The sequence below is a fragment of the Nicotiana sylvestris genome, chromosome 11, assembly GCF_000393655.2.
Source record: "Nicotiana sylvestris chromosome 11, ASM39365v2, whole genome shotgun sequence".
NCBI classification, from domain to species: Eukaryota; Viridiplantae; Streptophyta; class Magnoliopsida; order Solanales; family Solanaceae; genus Nicotiana; species Nicotiana sylvestris.
The window spans coordinates 14,573,691-14,583,593 of NC_091067.1; the positions used below are offsets into that span (position 1 = coordinate 14,573,691).

Below are 9,903 nucleotides of genomic sequence, written 5' to 3' on the forward strand. Positions count from 1 at the left end.
ATCTTAATACACTGCTAATAGGTGAAAAGAAACTTTAAATTATATACTTCATCCGTGCTAATATAGATGACATGAGTTTCGAGAGTCAAACAATTTTTTATTTGATTACGATTTGTACTATGACTTTTTAAAATTTTTGAATGGGTAATTATTCTATCCTATAGTACTTTTTGTAGAGTATCTGAATATGTAAATTTTGGACTGTTGATGCTTCAAACATATAGTCAAAAGAAAGAAAAAAAAAAAAGTGAAGCTGCAAAACATTGCCTCAATTGCCACGAAGTTGAAGAAGTGTAAGAGTAGGCACAATCCAAAATGGATTACAGAATAAATGTCCAGCAAAGACAAAAAGAGTAAGCCTTCTTCATATATAGCTGTTCACATTCAACAATTCTCTCCTTCTGGGCGTTACATAAGTTTCTTCTCTTTTTCTTCAGGTTATTATTACCCAGTGATTTTACTGTGTTTTTTCAGTGAATTGAGTGATGAATTTTTTGGGTGTTTTCAGGTTTTTGATAAAGCTTCTTATAATTTTTAGTTTGATTGTTTCTATCTGAATCGTTTTCTTTTTCCTTCTTGAAGTCTTGATTTCTAACCCCTACATTCAGTTTATGTATAAAAAAATCCCCCATATATGGGAATGTCTTTATATGGATGATAAGATTGGTGTTTATCTTAATTAACTTTTTCAATCTGGACTCTGATAAAAGAGCTTTTCCTTTAAGCATTTTAGTTTGTTGTGTGCTTCAAAATCAGATATGAACGCAGAGAGGATATGAAATGAGCAATTTTTCGTGATAGCATTTGGTCTTTCTCATAGAGAATTTCATTAGCTAATTAAGTGGTGCTTTGTGTTGAAAGCTTTCGGAAACAGCCTCTCTACCCTCCGGGTCAGGGATAAGGTCTACTTACACACTAACCTCCCCAGACCCCACATGTGGGATTATACTGGGTTGTTGTTGTTGTTGTTGTTGTTTTGTGTTGAAAACTTTCTTGGTCTCTTCGGTTTCAATAATCATTAAGGTTCATTTTCTTTCGCTTAAGAACAGAGATATCCCGAGGGCCAGTGGTGCAAGATTCAAAAAATATGGGCCCCCGCCTCTACCCTTCTCTACTTACATACCATGTATCAATGTTCGAAATGTGATGTGTACCCTTTGGGAAATGAATTTCATTTTATCTTAGCCGTAGAATGAAACAAGTAACTTTCATGAATTTGTTGTTTACTTGATTGTTGGATTTAAATTTAGCTTTGGGCCTAGGCCCTCACGGGTTTAAAACGCGTCACTAGGGTCTAAGGCTTGTTAACTTATATACCCAGCATCTCTCTTGTGTTTTGCCGATGTGGGACTCTGTCTAAAGTCTGGGGTGTTACATACACCCCCTCTTATGAACTCAGCGTCCTCAACAAGTAACTTTCATGAATTTGTTGTTTACTTGATTGTTGGATTTAAATTTAGCTCTGGGCCTAGGCCCTCACGGGTTTAAAACGCGTCACTAGGGTCTAAGGCTTGTTAACTTATATACCCAGCATCTCTCTTGTGTTTTGCCGATGTGGGACTCTATCTAAAGTCTGGGGTGTTACATACACCCCCTCTTATGGACTCAGCGTCCTCGCTTAGGTTTGCCCCACCGCATAGGATTTGCCTAGACTCAGCACTAAGGTTTGCCCCACCTAACCGAGATTTGCCTAAACTCAGTTGAACTCTGACCCACCATCGGCAAGGCTGATACAAGAGTGGCTCTGATACCATCTGTAACAGCCCAGCCCGCTAGTGATATTGTTCGCTCTGGGCCTAGTCCCTCACGGGTTTAAAACGCGTCACTAGGGTCTAAGGCTTGTTAACTTATATACCAAGCATCCCGCTTGTGTTTTGCCGATGTGGGACTCTGTCTATAGTCTTGGGTGTTACACAATGTAAGTTGACATTATAATCTTAACAAGCTCTAAACTAATAATAGATTTCCATATAATATGTACGTATAAATTCATTACTGCAAGTTAAACAGGACTGAATCTCAAATAAATGTTTCTTTCCGTCTGGTTAAGACTAGTTGCTGTTTAACTGGAAGCTAACTTGTTAAGTTTTCCCTATACTCCATATTGACGATATGCATCATAATTGAAAGTTGGCTAAACATTCATACCGCTTGCTTGGATAGATGTTCTGAAACTTTTCATGAAATATAATTGTTTTTGTTAACTACTCATTCGGCTTCTTTTCTTTGGCTAGTTGCAAGCGTTATATTATTCTCCTCTAGACGTACTATCTGTATCGAAAAAGTATTTACTTTCTCCTCGGTTCTTGCTTCTTAAGTTTCATTTTCATTGTAAATTTCTGCTCTCGTATTGATATTGAGGATGGATCGCACAGTCAACTGGTAGTCCCCGTTATCTTATATACATGTTGAACACATAAACAATCGAGAAACACTATAGATTACTTTTACCTGTTTCAGGTGCTTAAGCTGTTGAAAGGAAATGACTCACACTGGTGAAGCTTCTGAGGGCCATAAAGCTGAAGGCATTGATACGACGATTGAGATAAAAGTAAAAACTATGAGTTCTGAAACCCACAATTTGCGTATTAGCAATCAGGTACTTACCTCCGCTAAGGGCTATTTGTTTCAGATGGATAGCAAACTTCTGAACTATTTCCTATTTCTTTAAGTAAAAGAAATTTGTGTGATACATTAATTGTGCATGTTTAACACTAAACCATGTTATATTCGTTTGCACAACCACGTAGTTTACGCATGCATTCACTTTTTTAATCACTAAAAAAGGTTCTTGGTTATGTGCTGATCTCCATTTGTGATGTCATGCAGAGGAGAGTATGGAACTTGAAAGAACACGTATATCTTTTGATTGGGATGCCAATGGAACAACAGCGTCTAATCTATTGTGGAAAAGTCTTACAGGATGATGACCTCCTTTCTTCATACAGTATCCTTTTTATTCACTTTATGTATAATCATCTTTAGTATAGTATAATGTAAAGTTCTTTCGCAATTTTGCTTGCTACCACAGTAGTTTCTCAAAGTAGTGTTCCAGTGTCTCTTGATCTTATTATTTCTTTCCCTATTGGAGTAAACAACAACAACAACAACAACAACCCAGTATAATCCCACTAATGGGGTCTTGGGAGGGTAGTGTGTACGCAGACCCTACCCCTACCCTGGGGTAGAGAGGCTGTTTCCGATAGACTCTCAGCTCCCTCCCTCCAAGAACTACCTACCTTGCTCTTGGGGTGACTCGAACTCACGACCTCTTGGTTGGAAGTGAAGGGTGCTCACCACTAGAGCAAGCCACTCTTTCCCCATTGGAGTCTTAACGCTAATCAGATATTCAACATGGTGATACTTTGCATCTGATTTGCACTGTCCAGAGCATGTCATCCTTTGGTAATGAGCTTTCTTTAATATATATGATGTTGGTTGAGAAGTTGGGTAGACAATCTCATCCTAAATATCCATTAGAATTTGTTTACTGGTTGTTCTTTGTTTAATTTCTTTTGTATTGCAAGTGAATTAGAAAATTTCAAAACCATTTAATACTTCTCAAATATTTTTAATGCATTTGACCTTCGGCTCATGATCAGTTCTCTCTATTCTAGCCGAAGAAGATTATACTTCGTATCTTTACATTTCTATTCAGTTAACTCATTTTGTTCTAATGCCTAATTTGAGCTAGCTGTTACTTACTCCTGTCTGTTGTACTTGTACATGCTCCACCTCAGCTGCTACTGATGAGATTTCTCCAGATACTCAACAGGTGATTTCATTTGCATATTATCAATTTATCATACTGACCATCCTTATAGTTCTTGTTCTTCAATATGCTTATGTGTGTATACATCCTCCGCAAAAGCGTAATATTGAGGGGGTTGTGTCTGCAGTTCAAAATATTATAGTAGTATCTTCTTGGAATTTGTAATTTAGGTTGTACAGAAGTACCGTATAATAGTCTGATTGTTGCAGGAAATCCCCAACTCTATAGAAAGTTTGTCACGATATCTCAGCATAATGAGACGAGAATATAGTATGAACGGTCAGTTCTCTTCCTCTTTTATGTTTTCCTTTCACTTTAGAGGTATGTGGATCAGAGGGTCATAGTTAATCTGTTCTTCATTTTCTATAATCAGGAACAGAAAACAATACGAATGAGGTACTCGGAAGTGCATCCAATACTTTCACTCCTTCACAAGGAATTCCAGAAGTAGAACAATTAGCAAGACTGCTGTCGTCCACTAGGGATATGCTTATTAGCCAAACTGCACAGCGCTTTCTCGTAAGTGCTTGTTCCTGCTTATGTTTTATTAACTGCTCTCCAATTCCTTCAAATGTTCTAAGATCAGCCCAACATTTTTGACTGGTTGGAGTTTCTGTTGGCATAGGAATTGGAAAGGGATCTGCGCCAAAATCTGAACGTGGGTGATCCGAGGGTGCGCCAGGGAACCCAGTTAAATGCACAGACAACAATCGGAACAATGTTCAACAATCTAGGTGCATATTTTCTTGAACTTGGCCGCGCAGTGATGGGAGTCCAAATGGGTGACAATGCGGTACTATACTTTGCTCTCTACTAAATGGATTATTTTTTCCTCTTAATAACATGACCATGCTTGTTATTGTTTTCAGAGTCATGCCGTAGTTAACGCTGGCCCTGCAGTCTATATAACCGACTCGGGTCCACTGTCCATCCAGGTAGCCTCGTCATTGTTCCTCTACTAAAACCAAATCTATATCTGACTATTAAACTTTGTAAATCCAACGTTCTGTATGTCAACAGGAAGAACTTTATTCTGTGCTGCTCTCAACAATACACAGGCTGATCAACTCTGGTTTAGTAAGTGATAATGATACAAGGCTGCACCAGAGGCAAGTCGGTACACAAATGATAGGAGGTTCGTTATGTAGATAGTTCATAAGATTTGACATTATTTATGTACGCTGGCAAATGAGCAAGGTAAGATGAACGCGTAGTCTTATGTGCACCATAAATAGAAATGAAATAATATAGTCCCATTGTGAAATTATTACTTACTAGTTTCTCCATTTAGACTCGTCTCTTGGTCAATGCTTATTATTCAAAATAAAAATATCAGTTTCAATATCAAGTTTTTTTTCTTCTTCTTTTTAAATCAAAGGAAAAAAGTGTCAGTGGCTGTAAAGAGGTTAAGAGCTAAGTTGGATTTACTAACAACTAGAAGAGGTATCCAAAATAGAAATTTTGAAGATGCATTGGCGTTTTACTGCTATAAAAAGGGATAAAAGCATCTAGATCTCGTCGAGTCCCTGAATTTGGTTTAAAATATTTTTCAAAGATCATTCTATGATCTTTATTCTTAATTAGGAAGACCAGCACCCAATATGCTATGAGTCAGATACACCAGATACTTTCTTAGACCCATAGTTGCCACAGCTAATCAAAGTGAAGTTCAGGTGCCACCAGGAAGTGGCGTACCTACGGAAGTTAGACAATTTTTGAGAAGTATGTTCCTTAGTGGTGAACTTCAAGCTGCTACACCTGCAGGTGCAACTGTGAATAATGTCGTTGACAACGCAGGGATATTAGGTGTATCTTCTGGACCATCAATTATAGAAGCAAGAAGTGCTTATGAATCAGCTGGTGAAGTAAGTGTATTTTGCCCCTTGAATGTTAAATAGTACAATCTTATGCTCTACACTTACGCAACTAGCATAGACTCAGCTTTCAGTCTAAGCATCGACGTGTTTGTGCAGCCTGCTAATGAAGATGTTGGGACCTCTCATCGACAAACAGCTGATTTTGCTGAAAGCCCATCGCATGCAAAACGACAAAGGGTATTACTATAGAATTTAAGTTTTCCTGTCCATTATGCCGGCAGTTTGAGTTCTTTCATCCTCTCTACGTAAGACCTCTTCCTGTTGCTTCCACATAGAACCTTATAATTTTAGGAAGAACAAAACAAGGTAACGGGGTAAGGTCTGTGTACATACTATCATCCCCAGATCCCACTAGTGAAATTTCACTGGGTCGTTGTTATTGTTGTTGTTGTGTCAGATTATGGTAGGTGCTGAACATACTTATTAATTTAGTTTTTGGTTGCTGTTTTTGACACAGATGGAGTGATGCCTTTGTTGTGGGAGCCTATTTTGTTGTAGTACATCATGTGTTTGGGGTATGATCAGCTGACGACAACATGTTCCCAATTACTAATAGATAGTTAAATCAGTCTTCTCTGTGGAACTTTGTAGTTATTTTCTTGTCTGTTTTGTGACGATTTTTCACTGAATTGATCTTCCCTTAAAAACCTTTGACAAAGGATTTTAAGCTTTCTGCTCATTGGTGTTGTCTTTTCATGATTTACGCTTTTACATATGTTGCCTTCAGATTATATATACATACTACTTTCTATGAACGTGCGTTGCACGTTAAATATCATATCAATTGAAAATATACCGAAGAAGAAAGAATTATATAAAAACACAGTTGATGTTATTCCATTAATGATCAACAAATGTGTTGAATCAAAAAGATGTCGTATAAAGCATTAGAAATTTAGAAAGAATAATTAGGTTGTAAGCTAAATTTGAAGGAATGCAAATTAATCAACAGCTCAATCATAAAAAGTTTTGTTCCTCAAATCATTGCAAACTCAGGTTTTAGGCACTTCTCCAAAAGTTTCATAAAAATGCTGCTAGATGAGTTACCATGCAAAAGTTTAAGAACATATTTCGAGCATCATGAGTTTATTGGTGGGTAATTCTTTATTAGACGTGTTTTAGTAGACCATAAATTTTCTTGTCATGTCCTACCAATCAAAAGAAGCAAAAAATAAAAAATTTCTTATGGCTGTTATTTCTATTTACATATTTGAGATTTTGAGGATGAAGATTCATCTATAGCTCAAGGTTAAAGTTCTCTTACAAATAGGATTGTGAATGGTTATTGCATATATATATATATATATGCTAGCAAAGATTTTTTTTATCCGCTGAAAACTTAACTTCTTCCACAATCAAGAACTTGTAAGGACATGATTCTCATTAACAAACTATATGTAGTTTGATTGATCTATATTATGACATATCACAATTTATAGTCACATTCACGAAACACTAAAATTGACTTTTCATCTTACTCGACATCCATGCACGTATTCATATTTAAGAATTCCCTTATTGAGAAATCTTCAGCACTGCTAGTACCAATGTGTTCAACGATTAATTGTTCTGGAAGGAGGGTCACATCACCTCTTATAATTATTCATTCTCTCAACGAGAAGTAATAAATCACCAAATATTAAATATGTTCTTGCTTTTATAGGATTTGGTAGTAGGATCTTTTTAGTTTGATGTCATAAATGTAATCTCATAAGTTTATGTTTACCGTCTTATTAATTTTAAAAATACTTGTAGCACTTGAGAATTCGTTACTTTTTCACAAACGACTTATTAACATCCCCTCTTTGATTGGTAGCAGAATTCATCCAAAGCTTCTTATTTCCCTTACAAAAAAAATACTATTCTTTAGGGGCATTTGATTTGGTATTAACATAAGATATTATTTTAAAATTTTGGTCTAATCTAATCTTTTTGGTGAACAATTGTGATAACTCATATAAAAATTATCTTTAGACTGACGTAATTTTTGAAAAATTATTTCGATTTGACTTTTATAGTTTTAATTCGTATTTATATAATCATGAACCTAAATGTGCATCCGATTTTAGTTTGTAAAAGGAATTAAAGTTCATCTAGCATTACTTGTTAGTTTATCTATCAACATTTGTGACACGTGAAATGTACTTCACGCTATTAATATTACAAAGTCCTGTGCGAAAAATAAGTTTTTAACATTAAGAAATAATAAAGAAACAAATAAATTTTTCAGTTTAGTTGGATTATTAATTCAAGTGACTAAAATCGATAAATTAGCAAGAACTTTAACATATTTACGTAAGTAATGAAGAATGAAAAATAATTACTATGAGTTAAGTTATATATTTTAACAGTGTAAAAGAATTTTACAATCTTACAATCTAACTTATTATAATATGTTACTTACTCTATTAAGGTTTCAAAATCATACTGCTATAAATAGTTAATTATTATTGCAAGTAACTCTACATATCTAGAGTGATCGATTAAGGAATTTTCTATTTTTATCTAATCTTTAGTTTCATGAAAAACACATAAGAATATTTATGATATATATCTTATTCGGTAAGAGGCTTTTATTGCTAATAAAAAGTCCTGTATGAGTAAACTTAAGTGTCTAACTTGATTTTAAAGACCTAATCCTGAGTATTGTAGTCCTAACTATTTGTATTTGATATAGTAATTTTTGTAAAACTCAAGTTTAAGTAATATTAAAGTTTCAGCTGATTAAATTGTAATAATCACTAAATTGGGCTTAATATTAATGTTAAGTTAAAATAACCATGAGCTTAAAAAGGTGCATAAAGTTAGTCAACACTATAAGGTTATAGATAACATAAATAAAAAAATTATTGTAAATGAACTTCAAAATTCTGAGCATCAAGTGAAATTCTAAACGTATAATTTTATCCAATAAAGATTATCTCATTGAAATAATACTTTAGCTTTCAAAAATTTAGTAGAGAATCAAATTATTAAAAACTGAGAAGAAACAAAAGTTGTACGATTAATATGAATAGGAATGTTTCTCCTAAAAATTCGGAAGATTTGGCACAAGAGTTTTTTTATTTTTATTCTTAAAAAAAACTTTTTATGAATATACCTTTCTGATCAAAGTTGGATTCGATTTGCTTCATAATTAGGGGTGGGGTGGCAAATCCATATTCGGTTTCATCATATATCCTACGTATTAGCTCATCCAAACTTTAATACCATATTGGAGGTGATTACAATTTCGTCCTTACTTAACTTAAATTTTTAAGGCTATTTTGGTCTTCCAACATTGTATTCGTACTTTTATAATATATATATATATATATGTGTGTGTGTGTATTAAAATTATAAAATTAAAATACGTACAAGGATAGAGTGTAAGAATATTCACAGTTTCATGATATGTATTCCGTCAGTTTAGTTTGTTGAAACCTCAATTGTTTCCTTTTAAATAGTGATTTATTTAGTTTCATTGCACCCAATGGTAGAAAAAGGCAAAAGCTTCTCTACAATATTACAGTAGGTAACACTAGGGTGAGACCTATCCTCTAAGATCTATTTGTCTTTCTTTATACCAAGAAAAGAGAAAGGTTCCTTCCGGATCAGGAATAATAAATAAAATTGAAACAAGATTTAATTTTATACCAAAACGATTTCTGGCATCACTAGAATCTATGATCTAAGGTGTCCGGAGGCAAAAAAAGGTGTCCATAACTTGCTTCATCTGTCCTGAATGAGGGAATTAAGGTGTAATAATATCATTTGACTCATTATAATATGTTACTTAAACTTTCCTGCAATTACATTTTATGTGAATATATTGTACAAAAAAAAATGTATACGATCACGTTACTAAAAAAGTAAGTAATTATTCTGGTTATTAACTGCTACCACGCATTCATTTGTTTCTTTTTCTGCCCATCCTCAATATACTAATCTAGCTGACCAAACATTTTGTGGCGCTTTCTACTCCAGTAGTACTCCTTTGGCGAGATCAAGCTTTCCACATAATTAATGGTGTCGCATATAGATACTTTCTCTCCGCGAATACGAAGGTTTTGCGTATTATCATTCTTCAGATTGTATACAACAAATTTTTCTTCAAGATCATATATCTCCAAAATTAGTTCTCCATCTTCTGTCATGAAAAACGGCTTTACAATTCCATATGAAGGGTTTATTTTTAAATTCCTTATGAAAAATAAAGAAGTCCATGATTCCTTTACTCCATATTCCTTCATGACCAGTATCTCAACACCCACC

At 34.4% G+C, this 9,903-nt stretch overlaps 1 protein-coding gene across 4 annotated transcripts; it reads left to right on the forward strand.

Moving 5' to 3' along the window:
* Positions 1-235: 235 nt before the first annotated feature.
* Positions 236-6,328, forward strand: LOC104245800 (ubiquitin-like domain-containing protein CIP73). Of its 4 annotated transcripts, none has more exons than XM_009801472.2 (13): positions 236-353; positions 2,461-2,599; positions 2,830-2,947; positions 3,346-3,405; positions 3,741-3,775; positions 3,982-4,051; positions 4,146-4,291; positions 4,398-4,565; positions 4,642-4,707; positions 4,793-4,907; positions 5,537-5,637; positions 5,746-5,826; positions 6,107-6,328. In XM_009801472.2, exons 2-13 carry the CDS (start codon positions 2,483-2,485, stop codon positions 6,113-6,115), a joined length of 1,086 nt encoding a protein of 361 aa, XP_009799774.2. In that variant the 5' UTR covers positions 236-353; positions 2,461-2,482; the 3' UTR covers positions 6,116-6,328. The 4 variants fall into 4 exon arrangements, with proteins under 4 accessions (XP_009799774.2, XP_009799777.2, XP_009799776.2 ...); XM_009801475.2 differs by having other exon boundaries at positions 5,570-5,637; XM_009801474.2 differs by having other exon boundaries at positions 4,152-4,291.
* Positions 6,329-9,903: the final 3,575 nt, after the last annotated feature.

Coding starts and splice junctions, on each gene's coding strand:
- LOC104245800 (XM_009801472.2), top strand. CDS start 2,483: ATGACTCACACTGGTGAAGCTTCTGAGGGCCATAAAGCTGAAGGCATT. Junction 3,406..3,740: donor CCAGAGCATGTCATCCTTTG/GTAATGAGCTTT, acceptor GCTCCACCTCAG/CTGCTACTGATGAGATTTCT. Junction 4,292..4,397: donor AAACTGCACAGCGCTTTCTC/GTAAGTGCTTGT, acceptor CTGTTGGCATAG/GAATTGGAAAGGGATCTGCG.